The 25,455-nt window shown below is 38.8% G+C and overlaps 1 protein-coding gene across 1 annotated transcript in view; it reads right to left on the bottom strand.

Annotated features, from left to right (window-relative positions):
- The window catches only part of thsd7ba (thrombospondin, type I, domain containing 7Ba), a 164,999-nt gene that overhangs the window by 103,474 nt on the left and 36,070 nt on the right, over window positions 1–25,455 (bottom strand). The window contains exons 2-3 of the mRNA XM_069698655.1: window positions 25,035–25,374; window positions 21,180–21,356 (exon numbers count right to left, since the gene is read on the bottom strand). Of these exons, the coding sequence (XP_069554756.1) occupies window positions 21,180–21,339 (160 nt within the window). The 5' untranslated portion in view covers window positions 21,340–21,356; window positions 25,035–25,374. The remainder of the gene's footprint in view (window positions 1–21,179; window positions 21,357–25,034; window positions 25,375–25,455) is intronic.

The raw sequence follows: 25,455 nt of genomic DNA, 5'->3' as shown, positions 1-25,455 counted from the left end.
AGTTTTAACCAAAGATAGTGAGTAATGGTCATTGTTGAAGGTCATTAAAGCTATGCTACGGCATCCATATTTGATTTTAACAATATATGTTAATCACTAAAAGTGCAGAAATCAGTTTCTCATACTTTTTATTGTGGTAATATAAGTTCATTAAATCTCTTATGTAAGTAGTTTTTTCCTGCTGCTATACAGCAGAGCAGCACTTAAACCTGCATTCACTCTAAATGCCAGCTTTTCCTCAGTGCTTCAGAAAATGTGCCGTGGAGCGAAAGAGCAAAGGTGTATTGTTCCTGTCTTATATTACTTTTAGCTTCTCTTTACTATTTCATTTGGTGATTCATTTGAACTGATGAAAAGTGATTAATATGAAAAAAAAATCAGCAAGGTTTGATTTTTAGAAGAAGAAATCAAGGTCTTTAGAATTAATTTTGATTACCCTATTCCAAAAAACTCCTTCCTCCCTGTCACTTTTTCCTCAACAAATTCCCTGCTGTTTCTGAGAGCTTCTTTGTCCGCAGGGTTTTCATGTTCCAAATTCATTTCATGGTACAAAATTATAATTTGTTCCTTTAATCAACCACAAAATGGTCTTGGAGCTGAGCTGAGGACCAATTCTGAGAGGACTTCAAGCCAAGGGAGTTCCTCTGACAGAGGTAATAATTACCTGAGTCAGGTAACCTGCAGAGTCTACCCTGCAGAGGCTAAGTACTTCACCTATCCTCCATCTGTCATCTGCCTTGCCTTTGTCCCGCAGTTATGAATCACACACTCCCTCATTTTATAGTTATCGGTGGGAGGTCAGATAAATAAAGGACTGGACAAAATAAGAGTTCACAGCACCCTGACTGCTCATGATGACTGCTCGTCCAAACTTTGTTATTTTTACACGTGTCAAAAGAGAAGAGAAGAAACCACGCGAGTGTGATTGCTAGCATGAGTGGAAGCTCAGCTGTTTTTTCTGTTACATATCATAGTGAATGTACAATGTAGAGAAAACACACAGTACGCTTTCAAATGTGAAATTGAAAAGTCGCTCAATATACTCTGTAAAGCTGATGTATGCTTCTGAGGATGGGGAACCACAGTCAGCTCAGCCCAAATACAAAACACAATAGTCTCTGGCCTGTTTTTTTTTATCAGAGATCCAAACACAACCATCAGGCACTGTGCAACCAGGGTAGTTGTTATCACCGAGTCTATTAGAGATGTGCAGACACCTCAGATTCCATTCCTCTGGGAGACTTATTGGAAGGGACGGAAAACGAATGGATAGTTTGGGAGTTCTGATAGTTGGAGGTGTAGCTTCCTTCATCTCCTTCAGATAACGAGGAGAGCTGTAGCGTGAAAATAAGCCAAAAGCTAAAGGTACGGGAGAACTGCTGTAAGAATGTAAATGTAAGTATTTCATTGTTACAAACAACCATTCCGGTCCAGGCTGAAATGTCTCAATAACTAATTAAATGAAATGCCATGAAATTTTGTATCGCCGTTCAACGTTCCCAGATGATGAGCTCCCCTGCTTTTCGGCAAACATTTAGCAGTGAGAAGTTTGGTAACTTTTCATGTAGTGCCATCATCGAGAGAGCCCATTTCTGTTGTGATTATTTAATCCAGATAGTCTGGAAACTGTGTTCAGATCAAGGTTAGCTCAGCCACACTGAGGGGTGGGCCAATCAGTGACCAGTGAAGGTCGCTGAGTGTGATGATGATAAACTAAATCATCTGTTTTGAAATGTAGCTCCCACAATGGCGGGGGTGTTAGAGTTAGATGAAAAGATACGAACAGTTGTAGCAACCCCAGAAAATATTGAGGAATTGAAACCGTAGCTGCAAAAATCTGCAGTGCTCATTTACCGACATAGTGCTGCACTCTGCACACAACGGGGTGGAGGCGGTGTCTTTGGCATTTTCAACGTGGTGAGGTTTGAAGCACAACTTACATCATATAGTGGCAATGTGGTTAAAAGATGGTCCAATAATTTATCAAATTAAAGCAGTCGTACGCCCATTAGAATGCAGCGACTGCTAACAATCCCCAATGGAAGTGAATTTGGGTGCATTAACACCAGGTTATCATCGAGTCATTATTAAGTCGAAATTTGAATCGGTCCACTATTTAGTTTTTATGGATTTTTCTTACCAAATATCTGCTGAACTTTTTGTTCAGCCTCAAATGTCTTTTTAACACTATTTAAACCATCTGATCATGTTAAAATAAAAAACACGAACCTTTACTTTACCACAACAAGAAAATCTAAGTAACTTTGGACCTCAACTATTATTCAGCTGAGTCTACCTAAACTGCACATTGAAAGCAACATGTCTTCAGCACAGCAGCAGCAGCAGCAGCAGCAGCTTAAATCCTCAGTCAGTGTGTAAAATAGACGTGAAATAGAAAAATAGGATTCTGGTGGCAGTCACATGCCCAAAGCACATGTAAAATGCAAGCAGTTACACAGTCCGTGTAAACGTCTGTACAGGTTGAAAAATATATTATCTTGTTCTGTCAGGCACACACGAGAGCGACGAGTGAAAAACAAGGCTGATGATCTGTAATGTTACGACTGTAGGTATCATGACAAGATCACTTTTCCTATAGGGTCAAGTCTTCCTGACTAAACTGTTGACTCAATCATATAAAAAAGTCAACAGTTCAAAGCTAAAAAAAAAATATGTGAAGTGGTTAAAAGTCTTGTTTGACAAATGTAAACTGCCCTTCACCTGTCCTGCTGCGATGCAACTGTGTGTTTTTTTCAAGTCCTTGACTGATCGGCTGTCAGAGAACAAGGACTTCGTTTTCATTGGCACTACCAGGAAAAAAAACTATTAAGAGAAGTGTGACATTGAAAACAATATGCTCAGCACTTGTGGCATTGTCATCCCACTCTTGAATACATACAAAATAGGATAGACAGTTATGTAAGTGCACATTAGTGAGGGAGATGTGTCTGTGATGCATGGATTTTAAACAACATCGAACCTGGTGCAGCCAATCTTGAAAGGTGGCGTGGATGAGTTTTGTGGCTCATAACTCAAAGCAGAAATTGAGTAGTGTGAACTGAATATTCAACACAATCCACTGTGTTCACAGATTTTTTTTTTGACAATCCATCCATCCATCCATCCATCCATTTTCTTCTGCTTATCCAGGATCGGGTCACGGTGGCAGCAGGCCAAGCAAATTGGCCCAGACTTCCCTCTCCTCTGCAACATTTTCCAGCTCATCCTGGGGGATCCCGAGGCGTTCCCAGACCAGATGAGATATATAATCCCTCCAGCATGTTCTGGGTCTTCCCCGGGGTCTCCTGCGAGTTGGGCGTGCCCAGAAAACCTCCAGTGGGAGGCGCCCAGGAGGATCCTGATCAGATGCCCAAACCACATCAGCTGACTTTACTCCGCGGCTCGACTCCGAGCTCCCTCCTGATGTCCGAGCTCCTTACCCGATCTCTAAGGCTGAGCCCAACCACCCTGCGGAGGAAACTCATTTCAGTCACGATCTCGTTCTTTCGGTCACGATCCAGAGGTCATGACCATCGGTGAGCATCGGAACGTAGATCGACCGGTAAATGGAAAGCTTCGCCTTTCGGCTCAGCTCCCTTTTCACCAACACGGTCTGGTGCAGTGCCTGTTGTGCTGCTGCAGCCGCACCGATCCGCCTGTCGGTCTCCCACTCCATCCTCCCCTCACTCGTGAACAAGACCCCGAGATACTTAAACTCCTTCGCTTGGGGCAGGCACTCCGTCCCCACCTGGAGGGAGCAATCTACCGGTTTCTGGCAGAGGCTTTTTTTTTACATTTTATAAAATGTAATACAAAAGATCTGTAAAATAAAAAAAATCCTGTACATTAGATATTTGTTGTCAGTGTCCATGAAGTGTTCAGTTTAAGTGTCATTTTGAAGACCATAGTTTGTCATGCAGTTGAATTGTATTATATGATTATTATATTTATTTTTTTGTAGAGCAACAATCAAACAGCAAAATTGAGAACTTGAGAGGTCCTGCAAAGAAGAACGGGAGAAACTACCCAGAAATAGGTGTGCCAAGCTTGTAGCATCATACTCAACAAGACTTGAGGATGTAATTGCTGCCAAAGGTGCTTCAAGAAAGTATTGAGCAAAGGATGTGAATACTTATGTACGTGTTATATTTTCATTCTTTATTTTTAATAGATTTGAAAAATTGTAAACACATTTTTTTTCACTTTGTCATTATGGGGTATTGTGTGTAGAATTTTGAGGAAAAAAAAATAATTTAATCAATTTTGGAATAAGGCTCTAACATAACAAAATGTGTAAAAAGTGAAGCGCTGTGAATATTTTCAGGTTGCACTGTATAGGTGAAAGTGGTTGGTCTCAACAATTGTCAACACGCTTTGGGCTAAAGGATAGTCATAATGGTCATTGCATTATTTAGCTGGAACTGATACGTTGGCTCTTCCTGAGTACCGATCAAAATGTGTAACTGTTACAATATATCACAAACTGACAAGTGTATTTTGCATTGTTTTATCAGCTTCTCATTAGACACTAGATATTCCTTAGATTCTTCTTGAGACATTGCAGTATTCACTGTCTCTTTTAGTTCATTTGATGTTCAAAAAAGACGCGTTGGCCGCAAACCCAACTGTATAGGTTACAGTCTATTTCAGTTTCCATAATGAGCTCAGCTTATTAAATCAGCACACATGCTCACTCCCTGCTGCATCAAGGTGATCTGTCACCACATATCCTTCTGTGGTGGTCTAGTTTTCATCATGAATACTGAGCAGAGCTGTACATTAAAATTCAAATATGCTAAACATCTTAAAATATATTTTGACCTTCTTTAGGTGTCATATATGAACATGTCAGACGGGAAAAAAGCCTTTGCTTTGGTACTTGGCACATACAATGCTATTAGCAAACCAAATGTGACTCAACACAGCCCTGCAGTTATCAATCCCGGACTGGAAACACATTTTGGGATAACATGTGATACAATGTAGTGCCAGCTCTTTGGATCATTTTAGGATCCACTTTAAATTCATCTGGAGCATTTCTATTAGTAACTGGGGAAAAGATTTGAGAAATCCCCTGAACAATTTTGTCACTCAGACAGTTTTCCAGCTATTCATACGTGTACTCTGTTGGAAATCTGCAGTTGTCGTGTCACAATGAGTCACGCAGATTCAAAGACAGCTGGATGATAAAAAGTCTTAAATATCCCTTTCTGATTTGGAGATTCAGAGGCAGATGCTTTCGCAATGGGTTACCCTGAAAAGAACATGACCTGTCACTACCATTGTCAATGCCTTCCTAATATACTGAGCTCTTCCACTAAACAACAGGAATGCTTGAAAAATGCAATACAATTATAGTTATTGATCAGTTTCTGCAAACATAGCCAGAAACAAAACTTAATTTGGTGTGTAACTAATATTAGCTGATTGTTACAGTTTGAAAAAAAGAGGCAATATTTTGTTTACTCCTGACAGGTCAGTACAAATATTGAAAGTGATTAAGTAATAACTCAAGACATACAGTGATTATTTTGGCCTCATGGTGGTACCAAGTGAAATTGTCATTAAATTTAGAAGGTGCCGTTATGTTAGAAGTGTTCATATGTTCACAGCTAATGGTTTACATCAACAGAAAGACAGAAGCAATCCCATTACTTCCACAGGGGCGGTAATAAAAGATCAAACATCACTCTGCAATTGCTAATTTAGAGTTGACCTGGCTTCTTTCCTCATGATTAAGTGCTGGGCGTCTGGGGTAAGAAAATGATGCATGGTGTGTCTAGCCCGTATTAATTAAGTGCTATGAGTTACTTGCAAATTTAGATCCTACACCTAAACTGAAGCGTCCTTCCTTGTCTCCGACTTCCGCACAAAATCCCAAAAACTAATTTTAGGCGATCTGCCAAACGACGTGTGCTCATTTGTTCTCAGAGATCAGTGAATATTAGTGTTTCAGCAGGCTGGTGTCTGGGGCCATTTTAGATATTCTGATAAACCCGAGATGTTATCTTTACGGGGAAACACATCTCCAGAGATAATGTGAAGTACATAATAATTTGCATTATCTGTACTCTAATAGCTATGGGAAAGAACAGTACCGAACAACTTTGAGAAAGTGAAGCTCAGCCCATTACTTTTAAGCTCACATTAAATAGAATACTATATATAGTCTTGGCTTTTTTGAAACATTGTCTTGCCTTTATTCACTAAAAACATGACAGCAAAAAAGAGTATGTGCGGGCTATATGCTATCTCTGCCTTCATAATGAGTAAAGCTTGTTATATTGAGGTGCAGGTTCACTCCCTTTAGCACCTTTGCTGAACTAATGATGACTATGATCCCACTGCTGCCCAATATCCAAGTCATTTTTTAATCAGAACTACTGAACAGTGTTGTATGTCACTCTTTATAAGAGGATCTGCTTGTCATGCTAGGAACTACATCATAATTTGACTGGCTTTCAATTGCCACTTTATCCAGGTGTAATGCTATATAAAATGCTTTCGACATAGTCCCAGGGTGTGTTTTTCTGTCCAGGCTATGTTTGTTTATCATCATCTTTTGAGGTGCAATTAGAGTCAACAAAAAGTAGCAGCTTGTGGGAAAAAAAATCCTGTCTATAAATATAATCAGTAATATATTCTTGTAAAATAAATACATTCTCAGAAAAAAGCAGTGAAAGAGAATATATTGTTTAATAATAATACACCTCATGACATATCAATCTTATCTGTGGCAGTCACTTCTCCATGTATGGAGTGCTGAAAAATTCTGCCTCGAATCTCGATGAGTCACTGAAGTTGACAAATTTTAAATTCTATAAGTGTGAGCTTTTAACACTGGCCTACTTGGCAGCAGGCATGAGGCTGATGTACTGTATAACTTCTACAACTATAATAAGTTTCTGCCCAAACTAACTCTTCGTGCCTCGCTTCGTTTGTGATGAGTAGTATTTTTGAATATTCTGACTTTGTCATTGAGTTGCTTCTGCCATTCACTGACTCAGGCCTCATGCTGCCAAAAAAGCCAGTTTGAGAGAGCATGATCCCTGATCAAGGAAAGGCCCCCAAGCAACCCCCACAGCAAAACCCACCAGTACCCTTTTCCCATCACTGTCTATTTATCATTACACGAGTGTTCTCTTCCTCAGTTACATCTTATTGAAATGCAACTTTGTGAGGGCCTCATTTAAATCTCTGTGAACTGAGCTCCCTCTTGAGTTCCACACAAGTTCAAGAATACAATTTCAGGTTTCTGAAATTCAGTGATAATTTTTGAAGGGTTTGAAGGCTGGGGAGATGTATTCCTGAGGTAAAGTCACTTTGCTGAGATGAATAATTATAAAACCATTTGTGCTAACTCCCCTAAAGACAATATGAGACTTCTGAAAATCTGCAACATGGTAGCACTCGGCACAATTGCAATTTCTAGGTCATGATTTTTTAGAAAACCTCTTACTTTTTTATAAATATTCTTATTTTAGCAGTAAATCACTTGACTACAACATTGCTAGAAATGCTTGTTTTAAGCCATAGAGACTCTGATGTTCATGTGATGTCTGTCTATGTTGTCATGATTGAAATATCTCAACGAGTCAATAGATTACCAGGAAATTCAATGCATACACCCATGTACCCCAGATGATGGAACCTGGTTTGAATCATGACTTTGCTGATCCCCTGACTTTCATCGAGCACCACTATGTGGTTGACATTTAGGATTTATAATGTCTCCAAAAATTCTTTCTATAAAAATGTGATTAAGACATTCATGTTCTCACTAGAAAATGAAGAAAAACCCAAAACAACCTCAACCTTTGTCATCTAGGCTACATAGCGGAAAGGGAAATCCAGAACAACTGTTGAACAAGCCTGTGCATGCACGTTCCAGTACTTCAACAGATAGCATTACACCCCAGGAGGCAACACGACACTGTCGAAATTCACACACCTCACATGTAAATGTACGGGTGGGGCGCAAACTGTGACAGCCTATTTTCGCTTGGCATTGTAAATATCGGTAGGTTGACTTTAGTACTGAATTCAGTAAACTGATAAACATGACTGGAGAAAGTGCAGCAGTCCGTCAGTAGAAGTGAATTAATCAAAGTGAAGCAGTCTGGTGGCGGTTTTTCACATCACGTTCAATCCCCGGTAGCATGACCTGTGTGAATACTTTTTTCTGATTGATAGGAACCGTGTATGTAAACTGTGCACATATGCAATTATAGTTCAGCAAAATTCAATAACTATTTCATTTCAAAAGACAGGGTCAGGTCAGTTCTGGTATTAGGTAATACAACACGTTGAAAGAGTTACTGTGCAGTGGCGGTAAAGTGGTCCCTTTCTAATGAGACTATACACGGGAGGATTGCGGCTGCAGGACAAAGTACACAGCCCTTCTTTTGTCTTGTAACAATGTATTAAGCTGTTGATAATATGAGGCTCTGGCAGCTGAAGTTAGGCATAATATGTGCACTAATATATATTTCAGTCATCTTGAAAAAAGCAAATTATTACTTTGGAAGAGTTAGAGTTTAATTTACTTGAAAGTCCGTGTGCTATGTTTAGGATGTAATAGCTAAGATGTCTTGTGTAACTCTTGAACAATTCATCTATGCCCATGTATGAAATGGACCTCTTTCACCTTAAAAGTAAAGCACAAAATCACAAACTGTGAAGTCCACACTATGATTAACAAGTTATTCCCCAATAAATAAATAAATCCAACAGCTCCAAACAGAAGAAAAAAAGAGAATGAAAGCAAAGCATTAACGGAATTAATTAAATTGGTTTGTTATCCCCATCGAGTCCAATAGGTCGATCCGGCTCTCCCACTGATCTCAACAACAAAGAATTATTCAGCTGCTCATCCCAGGGCAGGACAAATGAGGATGAACAAAGTGGTACGACTGAATGAAAACAAGCAGCATGCTGTGGACATTGGCCAAACTTGCAGACACAAGTTTATTGCAAATGAGATAATGCTGCACAATTATTATTTTTTTTTTAAACTAATATTGTTTAGTGTGTTGGTGGGATATCTGAATATTGTTGAAGTCCTTTGTGTTTAGAGAAGCTAGCACAGTGACTCGCCGCTGGCTAGTGTTTACTGATTGCCGACATATTAGGGCTTTCGGTAACATCGCTTAATTGCATCTTCCATGAGGCATTTAGGGGATATGTATTAATTGTAGTCACATACAACTATCTAGGAAAGACTCTTCTCCTCTTACTGCATGAAAACAATAGATATGTATTGTAATGTGTGACGTCATCTTCTGCTATGTATTGGTATCAAACATTTTTGAACAACACCTAGCCCTAGTGCTTTTAGTACCTCAATAAAACCATAAGTAACAGTGTTCTGATCAGATCCTGTACAGAAAACAAATGAAATAGGAAATGTTGAGTATTAACATACAACCTCACCAGATATGTGCACAAAATGTCTTCATTTCTATCTGTTTTGTTGATAGAAAACGAAACAAAAACAATCCAGAAAGCTTTATGTTTCCTCCAAAATGAATTTGCTGCTGCTAATTACATAAATTTGATTTCAAGGAGAGAGGATTGGCAGAGGTTAACTCAGCAAACTCATCCAGATAGCGCCGGACATCTGATTTGAGCAAAAGAACTCATATCTTGTATATGCACAAGCTTAAGTTATGCATTTTCTGTTAAATGAGTGACATATGCCATCATTCAAAATGTATAATTTACATTTGCTGCAGGATAATCCCACTGCAATCCCTTCGGCCAAGCCTCTCTCCCTTATCTTCCACTCCGCTCTTGTATACCCTTTGTTTTAAAGGGTCGGTTTCAGCGCAGCAGCTGATCAACGAGTGAAATAAAACAAGCTCTTGATAGACAGTGCTCTGCAATCAGAAAATGACTCATAGGGGAGCATTTCTCAGGTAAGAACAAAATCCATTTGGTTTCACCTCGCTGTCTCTCCAGTGTGTTCCCCACTGGGTCAAATACACAGTAAACAGAGGAGGCTATTTTAACAGGTCTCTGTAGAGGCTGCCGCTCAAACACAGAGAACATTATTACTATTTTCCTTTTTCTCATACTGTGCGTAACACATCAGTAAGAAGTTCCCATCCTCCTCCATTCTGAGAAGATCTTTTAAGGAAAGTGAAACATCCACCTCAGGGAATGAATATTGTGTCATTAATTATCAAACAATGGGAGACATAGTGATATAAAGACAGTGTAACTTACAAGAAGAAATGGGATACCTTATCAGTTGGTAACCTATTTACTTCTAGCTCTGTCTGCAGTAGGGGGTATTAGGACTTGTGCTGACAAAGACATAGCACTCTAGCATGGAGAGCAGCTTGTCAGGGCAACTGCGCCATGAAGAAGACGAACACAAAAGGCCTTTTTTTCCCCCCTTTTCTCCTAGTATTTCGGTTTTAGCCCCCCCGTACACTCTGCAGCTTCTCCCCGGACTCATCGTGCCTCCGTGTGATTGAGACTATTTGGCTTAGTTTTTGTAAAGAAAAGAGGAGTTTATCTCATTAAAACTATTTTAATTACAACAGGCGTGTCATGTTTTGTTAAAGACGCAAATAGCCTTTTTTTTAAAAATCTGGAATTACAGTGCAGCTTCCCCACTAGAGAGCATTCACAGAGCATATTAAGAGTGCTGACAGAAATGAGGAACAGAATGATAGAGTAATAATGCTATGTGACACCGAGGCTTAATATATTTTGGAGTGTGCAGCCAAGGATGTCAGATGCTTTGTCCGTTCATTCCAAGCGGTGACAAATTGCTTTTATGGTTTCCTTATGTGCCTGACCTTTACACAGACATGCATAACAGACAAAGTACAAGGTCACGCACACCAGCCTCAAAACTCAATACTCCCAAGTCCTAGTAAGACATCAAAGAATAGGATCTGCTCCTGCCTGGCTCTCATCACTGCAGATTTTCTGAATTCTTTGCACTCTTTGGGCCAGTTTGTAGCAGCGAAACAGGAGAACCTCCTGTCAGCAGATTTGCCTCATTTGCATTTAAGGATTTGAAGCCGTTGACTAATCAAATTCCAGTATTGTGACTTTTCTGCGATTAAACTAACACAGCACATCAACCAGAAGACTGGTGTTCAAGTCCATGAGAAAGCAAAAGTAAACGCAGATTTCTTTTAAGAAATGTAAGTTACTTACATAACATACTTTAAGTAGATTAAGTAACATACATGTTATTTATATAAAATGACTTATTTGAACCCAAACCATGGTATTTCTACAAATCGAACTATGTGGTTTCTAGTGTAAAAACCTTATGCACCTTGTTCGTATCGCTGAGACACCAGCGGCTTTAACAATGTGGCAGTATTCAACTTCCTGGGATGAGAAAGAGTTTGACTTCAATGTTTGTAAGTATAGGTTAAGTTAGGTAGGTTAGGTAGTTACTTTATTAATCCCCGAGGGGAATTTTTTTTTTCTTCGCTACAGCAGCATACAGAAGCAATAAGATAATAATAGAACAATAGAAAAGCAATAAAATAGCAGTAAAAAAAAAAAAGTATGGCTGAATTCTCAAAGTTCATTCACCCTAACAAGTTTATTTTAGCTTTTATTTAAGTTACACTCATCTACAAAAGTGACCATCATTAGAGTTTGATTTGTTAGTCAATTAGGACAGAAAACTCTTTGATTAAGTTTAACAAGCAAAATGCTGATTGGTACCGCACACGCAAACTATGAAGTTTGGTTTCATATTCTTTACTTTTTTCAACAGCCATCATAATAGCTACATAAATATGAAAGTGATGTTTTAAGGAGCAGTCTTCACACAAGGGGACCAAAATCAGAAGCTTAAGAGATGCCTTTTATGTATTTTGATATGAGAATTAATTGAAGCTGCAGGATCCATCCAGTAATGAGATGACCTTCTATCTTTGATTCCCATCATTTACACAATGACACTCCAGGCTGGATATTTGCAGTCGCTACAGGAACTCTTTGTAATTATTTCTGTCTCCAGTTACCAGTCACGGTTGTGTGTCATTCCCAATTCCTCATCCAATCCTCTTATGGGGAAATTCACACTGTGGAAGATTGGTCCCGAATTGGAACGTTTTGTATGAGAGTGATGTGAAAGACCTGTTTGAAAGGGACATCTGAGAGGAGAGCTGCTCTGAAAGCTAACTCCTCTGAGAATATTCTCGTGAGATTAAGACACTGACTGCAAGGAATGTACTGCCTCGTGGGTATCATGAGACTAGCCACCGGCTTTTATGATAACCTCAATCAGTTCCCTACACGTCACAAGTAAGGATGCAAGTTCAAAATGAGTACTCAATTGAATAACCAATGCACAGGGCTTTTTTGAAGAGACACAAAACATTATGTCAAGGTTGTTTTGAGAGCTGGAATATATGAATGGGTGCCTTCAATGCTGATCAAAACACAGCTTCGGTTTCCAATTCACTGCATTGTTAGTGTTTTCTGTCAACAGTATGTCAGAGGCAATATCTAAAAATTCAAAGTGGATATGTGGATAAATGTGGCCCAGAATATTTCAACCTGAGATCAATGGTAAACTTTGGATTTTATTCTCCTTAAATTTAATCAGGTTGACTTGGAGAGCTAGGTTTAGTCCACCCAAGGGAGATGCCTTCATTTGAAATTTTAATGAAACAACATATGTGCATATTTGCAGGAATTTCCTGAATTGTTTTGGCAAGCTGCATAATTGATCGTGTCTGAATAGAACAAGGGAAACATCTTGAAAGCTTTAGAGTGTTAACAAAAGGCAAAAAGGAAATACTTAAGTCAAGCGCACGTCACATAAAATGTTTGTGAGAGAAAATATAAGTTTGGTGGATGAAAAGCCTCCTCACAAGTCCTGTGTTCATATGGAATCTTTAGCTCTCTCATAAATCATGTAAAAAAATGCAGGTGACTTTTTGATGTTGGCTACATATATTATAAACAACTAGCTAGTTGCTGATAGTGTGTGAGGAAGATAGCCTATATCTGGACTTATCAACTGGGCCATCAGCAAATAAAACCAATATTTTAAACATACAAATACTGTTCTTGTCTGGTGCAAAACTGTTTAGATAGGGGTTTGTATATTTCATCAATTGCATTTATACTTTTCAGATGTTTGTCTGCTGCACAAAATTATTCATGATCTTAGACCAGTGCCTATGAAAATTGCTCTTAGCCCTCGAGTTAGAGAGAAGCCACTAATGAGAGGAGGTTGTGTGATGATTATGTGTGGTTGCAGGGGGGTGGGGGGGCACGTTTTATCTGTTATAGCCATTACATAATACAGATAATGGAACTTACAGTTAGTATTACTCTGCTGATCGAGAGGGTAAAATTGTTGCATGATTTTTCTTTGTGACGTTGTTAAATGTTTGCCCCATGACTGTAACGTGACTGAGTGGAGATGTTTCACAGCAGTGCAGCACAAGCAGTTTTCTGATTTGCGTGAATCATTGCTTATTTACTTTTGAAGCTCTCTATTTGCAGCAGGAGAAATCCCACTCTGACAGAGATCCACAGCTGTTGTCAAACTGCTGACAACACCAGAGCCCAGACGACAAATCACCTGGCAGTAATCTTAGTTATGATTGCATTAAAATAAATGAGTGAGTTTTGAGAGTGTATTTTCTGAAATGGCATATATTATTTTAGAAAACCTGCCATCGCCAACAAATTTTGTATCTTGCCTTCAGAATGTTTGTGACCGACAATATCTGACTGAATGATGAATGCAAAACCATAAACAGAAGCAATATCTCGCAAAAATCCTAAGTGTTCTAGCTGGATCTGAGAAACTATTGTGGGCTAGAGGTAATTTCTAGAGAGACTGTGCTTAGTCTCTATATCACAACACTATAATTTAAGCTCTTAGCTAAAGGCAAGATTTGTCACCAGAGAATTAATATTCAAAAAACAAATACAATGCGTTATTTGTCTACTCTGCCGACTTACCAGCAGAGTGAGAAAATAAAAGTTGGAGGCTTGCTGAAACATTTAAAGCTGAATGATTAAATAAGTAATTATGGGTAGAAAAGGATCATTTCTGATTTAGTAACTGAGATATGAGCAAGCAAACACAAAAAAAACAAGAAATTCATACGATATTGATACGTATTTATTACTAACTACTTGCTGTTCCTCAACAACAACAAACAAAAAAAAAGCACATAATAGTTACTGCAAAGAAGCCAGCAAGCAATAGTTTCCAGGGGAAAGTGGAACTTGACTTAAATTCTTTCAAAACTTGCGGAAAAGAAGAAAAAAAAACTATTCCCACAATGCTTGCAAATGTGGAGATAAAACTTCCAGTTGAAAATGTCTCAGTTTGATGCTATCATAGAGTGGATTAGTCCAGTTTATCAGTAAAAAGACGACAGCGGCAGGATTGGCAGTCACTGAATCAAAGGTTACTACTTGCACATTTCCAGGATTAAGCTGTCTGGATATGTGGCTTTACAGAGGATGAAGTCAGATGAAACAGCTGAATGAAAGAGGAGGATCTGTGTCGACACTGAGACATCATGCAGGAATTTAGTGGAATCAACTCATCTTTTGTCATGAACTTCCTGTACATATTACAGTTTAAACGCTTGTTAAAACGTTCGTTTTTAATTTTGAAAATTTAGAAACATGAGTTCACTTAACTTTTTTTACTTAAAATTGTGCTGAGAGTTAACTCAAGTCATTCATTTGTTTAAGAGGCCTTTTTATGCTCATTTTACTTTTTTCTTTAATATTCTGGGACTTCAACAAATTATCTTTTCATGAGTCACAGATTAAAAGAATCCTTATTTCTCTTATACTGGCCCTATACACAGCCACTTTAGCTCCTCTCCATTTAAGGCCACCCTCCTTGGTTTGTAATCAGCCAACTTACAGGAAACCTGCCGAGAGAAGGCCCCCAAGGCGTGTGACCCCTCCCACATGCTTTTACCAGTGTGGGGATACCGAACGGACACTGTAAATCAACTAAGTATTATTTCTTGCTCTTGAGTAGAAATGGAAACTTCTCAAATCCATCCATAGCAGCTGACTTCAGCTCGATAGGAAATTAATGTCCAAATTACTATTAAGTCGGATGTCAGAAAATGATGTCAGAAAATACAGAAAAGCACAACAGGTCCCCTTTATGAAACATAATGACCTGCGTTGCAGTTTTAGAGTTAGGACTCTTCAAAGACTCGTCAGTTTCGTAGTTTGAAGAAAACAAATGGAGACTGTTATTTCAATACATACACAATGTTGAATTGTTGGTTTCTCTGTATAATGCTGTTCTAAGTAATACGTTCTGCTGTAATGACTTTAAAGTGTTAAGCGCCATGAAATAAGCTTTGTTGTGATTTGGCGCTGTATAAATACAATTTAATTGAATTGAATTGAATTAGGTGAAACTCGATAGCATAAATTAACAAATCAACCAAACCAAAAGGTTTATGCACATTACAATATATAATACTTATAATTTAATGGTAGTAGAATAAATTGTATGTTTTAGCATAACATAACATTTTAAAGCAGCTCTTTAACTTTCAAAAAATTGTATAGAGTTATTATGTTATGAAGTTACTTGACTCAGGGAGCATAGGGACAGCTTCAGCAGGCTCGACTGTTGGTGGATTACAATGTTACTGTTTGAATTGCTGGGAGCATGGGTGGGGGATTGGATGGGGGGGTTCTCTCTCAAAAGAGACCTGACCTCCTTCAGCATCACATTTTCGAATAAACAACATCAGCATTACTAATGCGGCAATGAATTATATGAGAAATAAATAACATCTAATTACCACCACCCCTTCTGCTCTGGTCAGTGCAGCTGATCTTCTGTCAATAATGCGAGTAACATAATATTTATGCATTATGGCAAACGGGCTGCTTTCATGAGTTGTTTTGCTTGTGTTGTTTTGTGCGCCTATGTGCAATCATGTCAGACTGTCTAACAACTGGTCCGTGTTGTGTCGACTACAACAGTTCCCTCCTGCCAAAGCTTTGAGTCCAGCAGCCTCTCAAAATGATTCTTACAGGCAATCACAAATTAGGTAGAAAAAGGCCTGTCGTTATAAGTGTTGAGTTTCTGTAATATTTGTGTTTGTAATATTCCTTCAGACAGAGCTGTAGCTTAATGAACTCTGTCTGTCCGTCTCTTTGAATGTCTCTCCCCCTCCCTCCCGGCTACGTTCTGAAGTTGTCTAAGGTTCTGACGATAGGTTCTGTCCAGTCTTTGCCTCGAACAGTTATTTGAGGTTTAATTAAGCACCATGTTGTTTTTGTTAGCATGTGGCCTTTGTTTGTAGTCAGTCTGTAGTATGTTTTTTAATGTCCACCGTGAGTTTGGCATTTTCAATTTTTAAGTAATGAGAAATGGCTCCTTAGTGTGGATAGAAGACCAAACCCAAGAAAAAAACACATCTGTAGGCCAGTTTATAAGATCCTTGGTGGCTAATTTACATGACAAACTTCATAGGAAATCTATCACCTGCACACTAGTGTAGCGAGATGGAAAAAAGAACATCCATCATGGCTGTTCTGATATTTTTGGAATCCAATGTCAGACTAAAACATTAAACATATATAAGTCTAAATAAGTGTGTGTTCTCGGTTGAACCGACGGCTCTTTGCAACGTTCAGATTCATGCATACAGTGGGGGTTTTGCTCTGTTTCGATAAGCCACCCTCAGTTTGAATTCATCTTATGTAAGTAATCAGGTTACGGTGGGGCATGTAAACAAATTCGCAGATTTTATACAATAACTCGTTTTCTTTTGAACATGTCATTTCTCATTTACAGCTTATCATCTCTCTGACGGGTCTTTAAGCCAACAGCATTGGCCACATGAGACCTAAATATATGATATATTGTTTGTGTTATTCCTTGTTGCTTCATTCAGAGTCTCGCATTTCAAAGAGACACATCTGCTGGCAGTCCTGTGAGTAACAATTACTGTCCTCTTTATAAAACACACTATTTACAAGCTATAAATTTGACTATAAAACTACCAGGGTGGTGTGCTTTTCCTGCAAGAGAACACTAGAATGAGTGTAATTTCATCTTGTCCAATTGGAACAGTTTATCTAGTGAGGTTAACACCTTCAAAATGCATTTTCCTCATGTGATTTTTTTTTTCTTTCTTTCTTTGTCCCCATGAATCAAAAAAGCCCTCTGTAAATTATTCAGTGCTGTTTGGTTAAAAGTGAAATCCTCCAAGACTTGATCTTTGCACACTGCCTCCTTTGAGCTTTTTTTTTTTTTTTTAGAAACAACAGAAGCTCAGTGCAGCAATGTTTGATTTCAGCTTTGATGGTGCAACAGTGTGGTGAAATTGCAAATAAACTCAGACCTTGAAATGAAATGTAAATGTTGCCAGACTGTATCAAAGCTCGTTTATTTTTTACTTACAGTTAAACACCCGATATATTGTTGAATTGTATTGAACGGTGTAACTGTAGTTTGAATACAAAGCCCTTGGATTTCTAACCCATACAGGAATGAAGTGGAATCAACTAATGTTGTTTCATTAATTAAATGAAATATGTTTTGTAGTTTTGTTAACTACAATTTAATTTAGTCATTTTTTATGTCTCAACAACAACAAACTTATAAACTTGATTTTGTCTTACTTCAGGTCTTTTGCCTTTCAATGATGAGTTAAATGAATTTACAATTTAATATAAACAGTACTTGTACTATGTCTGGAACAAAATGACTTCAACAGCTGCCACTGTTCTGTATTTCTTCATGGAAATAGAAAGAAAAGCTGTCTGTATTGTGATTAAATAGTTGCTGACTCATAATCTTCATTGGACTTGCTGCTCCAAGTTCAGTTAACTTAACTCTGTTAGTTTTACATTATAAAAACGAATAAGACTGCTCGGAACTAACTCAGCTGAAGTTCAGTTAGGTCGCAGTTTTTAAGGCAGCGGGGAAACTTATGTTTTTAAGTTGAACTCATTTTAAAATGATTTATAGTACAAGGCTGGGTCCTGGGGCTTCAGTCCCATAAGCTCTTTGAATAATCTGGCAGGAGCTGAGTCCTCTCATTAAGGAAAACCTTTATTGATTTCCCAATCTTTTGAAAATCATTGCCCCTCAGCTGAATTTTACAGCTGAAGGTTCCCACGTAATTTAGATGAACAGTAAAGGTCTTAATTATTCAATTCTTCAGGCGACGACATAATAATAATGTTTTTTTTTTGTAGCTAAAACAGGAAGAAATATGGGCTGTAAATAAAGAAATACACTCGCTAAACAAATACAAATACATGATTTTAATCATAGTGCGAGCTACTGTACACAGTCTCAAGTGCATTATTAAAATTATTTTGGGTTATCACAGTTTTCTTCCTTGAGATAAAGAGACCTCACTTTCCTGAACTAGTTGGATTCCCCAGTCAAAAATGAAAAATAAAAACTTAAATAAAGGTGGGGTTTTTTTGTTTGTTTTTTTTGAAAAAAAAAAAAGAAGCTTTGATGTACAACATACAGCCCCATCTGGGATGAGCTCCCACATGAAAGCAGTTCTTTTCCTGTTTCTTAAACTGTAGAAAAAATATAAATAACTTCTGAGAGGTGAATCCCAACATTCTCAAGACCGTCTACAGAAAAATTACACTCACCTTAAAGATGTCAAATGAAAACCTGAGAGAGAACATCTTACTTACTTTAGTAGACTAAAGCTGACACTGGCTGACTATGGTGTGGTGTTTAAAGCAGATGCTCATGGAAGTGAAAATAAATCCAATTTAAATGCGCTATTTTGGATATGAGAATTATGAAGCAAGCAGTGTCCCCTTGAATTTCAAAAACACAATTTTAACAGTATACCAGCTTTCACTACATTATGAAATGATTTTCCCAACACATATACTAGTTATATGCAAACTACTATATAGTCATAAAACTGTTTTAATATAATCAAACTAAACAAACCACCAACAGAGACATAAGAATTACAATTAGCTGTATCAGTTGACAGCACTGGTGTGTTGTGAAGGTTTTTGCACAGAAACCTTGAGATAGTGTCTATATAACACTTACGTCACAGAACACATGATAACAGAAATAAACAGAAAACTGTTCCTTTTAATTGGAAAGCAAAAACACTTAGAGGCTGACTTGGTGCAAACTCCTATCACTAACTGCTTTTCAGTGTGCTGCCTGTTAGTGGTACATTTATAAGTCACTGTTAAAATGGGCAAGTATGGATCTATGAAAGGGAATGTCTTTGAACAGTCACTCTAAAGAGTTAAATAGTAGTCCCATTAGCCGCAGCGTTTCAGCAAGACAGTGATGAAGGTCAAGCTTAAATGGCTCCAGCTCCCCGTTTGAGCCTGAGACTCACAGCTTAGCCACAGCTCTGGGAGCTGGCTCACACAAAAGACTTACCCTCACAATGCTGTTGGCCTAGATAGACACACCAGACACACAATAGGGTGGCTGTGCAAATTCAGAGCAGATCTTCCCTGCGTTGACAATTCCAAAATTAAAAGGGTTGCTCGTCAGCCAAATTACAGTCGGTGCTCAAATACATAATGTCAGGAGTGGATCTGGGGAAGTTAAATCAATATTTGACAGCATGAATGTATAATTTGGGACATAAAGCCTGGTGCTGCTGCACAGACACCTAACATTATGTGGCCCATTTTAATCAAACTATACCAAATATGTACTCGCAGCAAAAACACAAGTTACTGTACAGGTGACTGCATTGTATGGTACCACTAAAGTTTGTATTTTTACTTCTTCAAAGCTTTGTGATACCAAGGGTGACAGCTTTACAGTTTCTCTACAGTCAAACACATATTATGTATTAAGAGTTGAGGCGTGTTAGGTTTGACACTTACTTTCATGTTTCCAAATTGATTTGCCTTTCCAGTTAAGAAACAACTCGTAAGCCATCTTGGCTCTGCAAGGGTGTCTTACCCACACACTCGGTGTACCAGCAACATCCCTTTTGAACATAAGCTCTTTCAAGTGAAATGAATCAATCTCTTTATCGCTTGGGCAGTGTCATTACCCAACCACAGAGTGAGAAATGAATGTGCTAATCGCACAGCAAGTGGGGCTTTTGTGTGGGAAGGCCAAGTTTTCCTCCACAAGCTGCTTTGCAAATGCATTTTCAATTCAATTTGTGCAGTGAGTAAAGGAGGAATCGTAAGATTATCTCAAAATTATCTTTACGAGTGAGTGAGGCCTCACATCAGCTTTCCACAGTTATACCAAGGTGATTCACTCACAAATACAAAAAAATGTTCGCAAACAAACTACAAGATGGATCCACATGAAATAATATAGGTTTTTGTAACGTGTTAAAAACACTAAATCTATACGGTACATTTATACTCCGCATTGACACAACAATACATGTGTGCAACATGCTGTCTACTGAAAGACATCCACCACATGTAACTGGGACCATAAATCTGCTCAACATACCAGGACATGATTATTTAGTGTGCACCGATGTCTCATCAACTGTGTCATGTCAAAGCAGCATATACATTGTTATTGTGACAGTCCTGGCCCTGCTTGTCATTTCGGGACTGTGGATGAATAGTCAGTCAGGGAAAAAAAAAAGTATTATTATGCTAACCACCCAGGCGTACGGGCCTTCTGGCTTGGTGATGTCGAAAAGCAGCCCGAGGTTTATGCTCCCCGTGTGAGTCAGAGACGAGGATTACTCTCCCCACAGAACTGCTTGCCCTGAAAATGAATGTAGTTGTACAGTATTTCTCTCCTGTAATGAGCAGTAGTAATGACTGTCTGGTGTCTGGTGTGTGCGTGTGTGCGTGTCTGGTTGGTGTGTGTGTGTGTGTGTGTGTGTGTGTGTGTGTGTGTGTGTGTGTGTGTGTGTGTGTGTGTGTGTGTGTGTGTGTGTGTGTGTGTGTGTGTGTGTGTGTGTGTGTGTGTGTGTGTGTGTGTGTGCATCCTCATGCAGTACATCCCTCTTTATGACCCTTAGCAGGTTTAAACAAAGAGATTTGTCCTTTTAAGTCCTCACGTTTCGTTGGTAGGAAAATAGATCCTGAAAGTAGAGCAACTAACTGTAATTGTACATCTCCCTACCAGTGCACCACAGATCAAAGTGATTTGACCTGGATGATTAGCATTCACATAGTCAAATGGGGAACTTATTAATGCAGATCTAACAAAGGTGAATTATTAAATGTTTTACCTGCTTTCCATGAGAAATGGTGGTCTGTAGGAAACACGATGTCTGAATGGACCGGAATGGAGAAGAGAGACAAGAGGAGGAAGAGGCTGAGATAGTTCCCAGCTTGCCGTGTCCAGGCAATGACCCCAAAGTCATCTTTTAGAGTCATAGTCCAGCCCATTACTTCCTCTCTTACTCCTGTAGGGGAAAAATGGAATTCATCAGTAACTCGCTCATAAATATGGTCAGAGAAATTGCCCCCAAGAAACCAGAAGCATGGACTGTGTGTAGCTCTTCGAAAAAATGGGCAGAGTTGAGAATGTCACTCAGGCACTCTGAAGCTGCTGTGTAAAAAATAAAAAAAAATGTCCCATTGAAACCTCCAGCCCAGAAGCATAATATTCAGTGTCTCCTCCAAAGTGTATCAGACTCTTACACACATGGGCTATAGTGTTGGATGAATCATACTTTATTAATTTTTTTTTTTTTTTTTTTTTTTTTTTTAAATAAAATCCAGCATACAAGTGTGATACTATGCCTGCTTCTCCATAGAACAAAAATAATTAGTCAGAGAGGCTCGAGTATTTCAGCCTCCCGAGGTAGAAGTAGAAACAAGTATTGAAGGAAGGGGAGACTTTAAGCTTGGAGTAATACAGGGTATTAGTACCTTTTTATTGCAGCTCATTTATTCCTATCTCCTGCTACTGTGATTCATGTCCTAGGAGTGCTTGGGATTAGTCCTGGATTCAATAGACCTCTAATTGTGTTGCTCCAACAGCAAAATTAATGAATATGGAATTGAATCTGCAACACCTGATGCTTTTAGAGAATGAAGTTACAGTGATTCATTTTCTAATAACAGATTTTGCTGCACTGTAGCTCTTGGGTATTGGGGGAATTTGTTATTATTGACTTATTATCCGACAGAGAACTAGAGTTTTTTTGTGGTCATTTTGCAATCAAGGAATTTGAAAAGTAAAACTGAGTGTAACATGAGGTGGGTTAAAACTAACACAAACTGTGACGAAGAGGGAGTTGTTGCACATAAAAGAAGAGAAAACGCTAACAGGTTTATGCAAACTGAGAGACTCTGATGCATTTTCATAAGTTGGTGTCAGCGATCCAAACTTCCAGTATTGAATTTATTAAGAGTCAATTTTGGAGTTGATTTAATTTCAAAGTCAAAATTTAACTGCCAGGAGATGGAGCAATTCTATGGTGTTGTTTAATTATTTATTTTTTTCCCATTTTTAGCATTTCTTTTAAACCTACTGAAAGTGACCATGAACTGCATCGTGGCAATATGAAAATCTGTTTTTAATTTAATGTTTATTTTAGCATTACAGAGCACAACAACAGTGGTTTTACTACATTTTGTCCTGATAATTAACTATCATAGAGAATATCTAATGGCAGATTAACTACTGAGAGGCGGCAGGCATTTGAGATTTAAGATTAGTCACACATGGTGTGATAGTGAAAGCATCGGTGGCTGAATTATTTTTGCTTGATTTCATTCAGGGAAATTTGATTTTGACTTTGCTGCCTTAGCTGTGTTTTGGTGGGGGCCAAATTTGTTTAATGAGAAAGAAATGCAAGGATGGAGATGGCTCGTCGCCCAGAAGTGGGCTGCCAGAAGCAGAGTTTTTTTTATGGTCTGTCTAATTTTCCTCTTGCTTTGATGAGTTATTCTATAGTCAAACGTGTTTTTTGGTCTTTGGAGGGGTGTTTAAACTCAGCACAAACACAAATTTGGGGTTTGGCAATTCAACATATAACACTTGTTTGTATCTGTCCTCAATACCAATCTGCCGTGTGTGGTTCTGTCAGCACAAAGAGTAGTGATAGAGTTAACTGTTCTCTCCTTCGGTCTCTATCTCAAATAACTCATCAGCTTTGAACAGACCGTATGCATTTTTTTTATTTTTTTTTTACCCAAGCAGCCTTCGTCTCCGATTTTTGACGGACAGAAAATGTATTCTCTTTGGATGAGCGAACAGACTGGCACTTATACAGCCATACACCAATTAGACACCTCAGGTTGCTGATTACCAGCCTTTCTTTTTGGCTGCAGTGCTCCAGAAGCCATACCTGACTACACTTCTATTACATCCCACCTCAAGCCAGTCAAATTTGACTATTCATGGGAAAAGCAGCACACGCACTCTCCATGGGCTGACAGAACATGCCACAACTGACTGGAAAACATGGTCATGAACAGAAACAAGCCATGAAAACAAGCTTGACCCCCAAGGCATTGCCCGTATGGTTTTTCAAAGTACACAAAGACAGAAATTTCAGAATACCCTTGTGTCTGACATGTTTGCAAGATTTAGCAGCAATTGAGATCATACAGCTCAGGCTTGGGGTCATCCAGTCTGTGTGTGTGGCTCTTAGTAGAGAAGGAATACAAGCTATCCTGAAAATCTTAAAAAAAAAAAAAAAAAAAAAAAAAAAAAAAGCTCTTAAGCTGCTATATATCTGGGTCAAAGGAATCACGCCAGGCTCTCGGTGGCCGCAGAAAACCTGGCAAACAGCAGCGTGGCTCGGATACTGGTGTGCATCCTATTAGATCCTCCGTGATCTGATGGAATGCAATCTGCTTCTCTGTCTCCTGTGGTCCTTGTTTGGGGCCCGCTTACTGGATTCAGAGAGTAAAAACCCTGCAGCTATCATAAGGGAACAGATGAGCAACACTCCAACGCCTTCCATATCGCAGGTGGTCACAATAATTAATGTTTGATTAGATGTTTCCAAATGAATGGCAAGAGCTAATTTGGTATGCCAAGGCTCTGAACAATCACCATGCGATCCTACAGACTGTCTTTAAATAAGACAAACACCCTTTTCTGTCTGGACTGGAAACAAAGGCATTTGATCCCAGTCTGTTTACCAGAGATGCCACCTTCTTCCCTGGATTTCCACACAATTATGTAGCTCGCCACCTCGCTCTCCATTCACATTTTCAGCTTAAATTCCTTCCTGTATCCCTGTGCTCTTCTTTGCGTACAGCATCCGAGGTACTGTATTCAGGTTAATGCAGCTGAAAGTGGTTGTTTTTTTTCTCCACGTTGTGGTGCATGTAATTGTCTTTGATGGGGTTTGGCAATACAAAAAGAGAAATCCATCCTCATCCAAACAGTCTGATGTTTGAAGGTGTTTTCATTGGCGAAAACATCCATCACAGCACTGAGAGAATCATAAATGCAAAGCACCACACCGAATTGTGTACTCCTTTCATCAGAGGCTTGTTTTTAACAGTTGTATATGTCAGTTTCTGTATATTGAGGAATATTCTCCATTTTCATTTTATTTCTGAATTCTGTAGACACCATTTGTACGATTCTAGACAGAGCTGTAACAAAGACAACTTCACGGTTTCGGTGGCAGAGCAGATTCATAATGAAGGTTTAGCTTCCTCTGACTTTTCACCATGACTGTAAAACAAATGGGCAATGCTGAGTGAAAAATAGCTGAAAATAACTGTACGAAGAAGGGTCAGGATTTCTGTCCAGTCCTGATGACTCCGCTCAACATAACTTATGTCCACTGTCAACACTCAGTTGCAGTGCACAAAGTAAGTAAGTGGTGGAGGTCAGGGTTTCAGATGGGTGTTAAAAAAAAATTCGACATTTCATTCATAACTTTACATACAGGGAGAAATGTTGTGTATGATAACCTATTTTTTTTTTATTTTATTTTGGCACTGGATGTTAGTCATTTGTACCTTAAAAAAAAAAAAAAAATAAATAAAAAAAAATCAGTTTGTAGTTTGCAGTTTGTGTTGTGCAGCCTGATTTCTGGCTGCAATCCAAACTGCAAGAAAACATAAATCCACTGTTTCTGATGCTGCTTGATTTGTATTAAACACTGTACCTGAAAAAGATGACTGCCAGTCATCCCTTTGGGTGATCTGGTAGTTACAGCAGCAGAGGCTTTTCACAAGTCCTTCCACTGAAGACAGGAGCAGGGCAGAGGAGGCCTCCGAAGATGTTAAGTTTGACAGGGATGGTAACTCAGCAGCACCGGGCCTTCCGCCTGAAGCATCATGCAGTGGATTAATCCTGTGTGAATCAATGTGTACGGGGCTGGGACTGTGTCACACCTCCAGCAGTACTGAGTGGTATTATCTCCCTGGCGCTGGCTCTGTCAAGCACCCGCCCACTGATGTTCCGTCTTGGGTTGGCACAAGTCAGCGTGAGCTACTGTAAGGTGTCTGAGGAGGACACAAACAGACAGGAAAAAAAAGAGAGGCACTGATATAAACATGTGACTGCTACAGAGTAAAATCTGACAA

This window comes from Brachyistius frenatus, unplaced genomic scaffold, assembly GCF_029030835.1.
Source record: "Brachyistius frenatus isolate BFR_SWC_R1_liver_20210118 unplaced genomic scaffold, ASM2903083v1 Contig_27, whole genome shotgun sequence".
NCBI classification, from domain to species: Eukaryota; Metazoa; Chordata; class Actinopteri; family Embiotocidae; genus Brachyistius; species Brachyistius frenatus.
The sequence above is the reverse complement of the archived record's forward strand: the minus strand, read 5'-3'. Positions and strand labels throughout refer to the sequence as shown.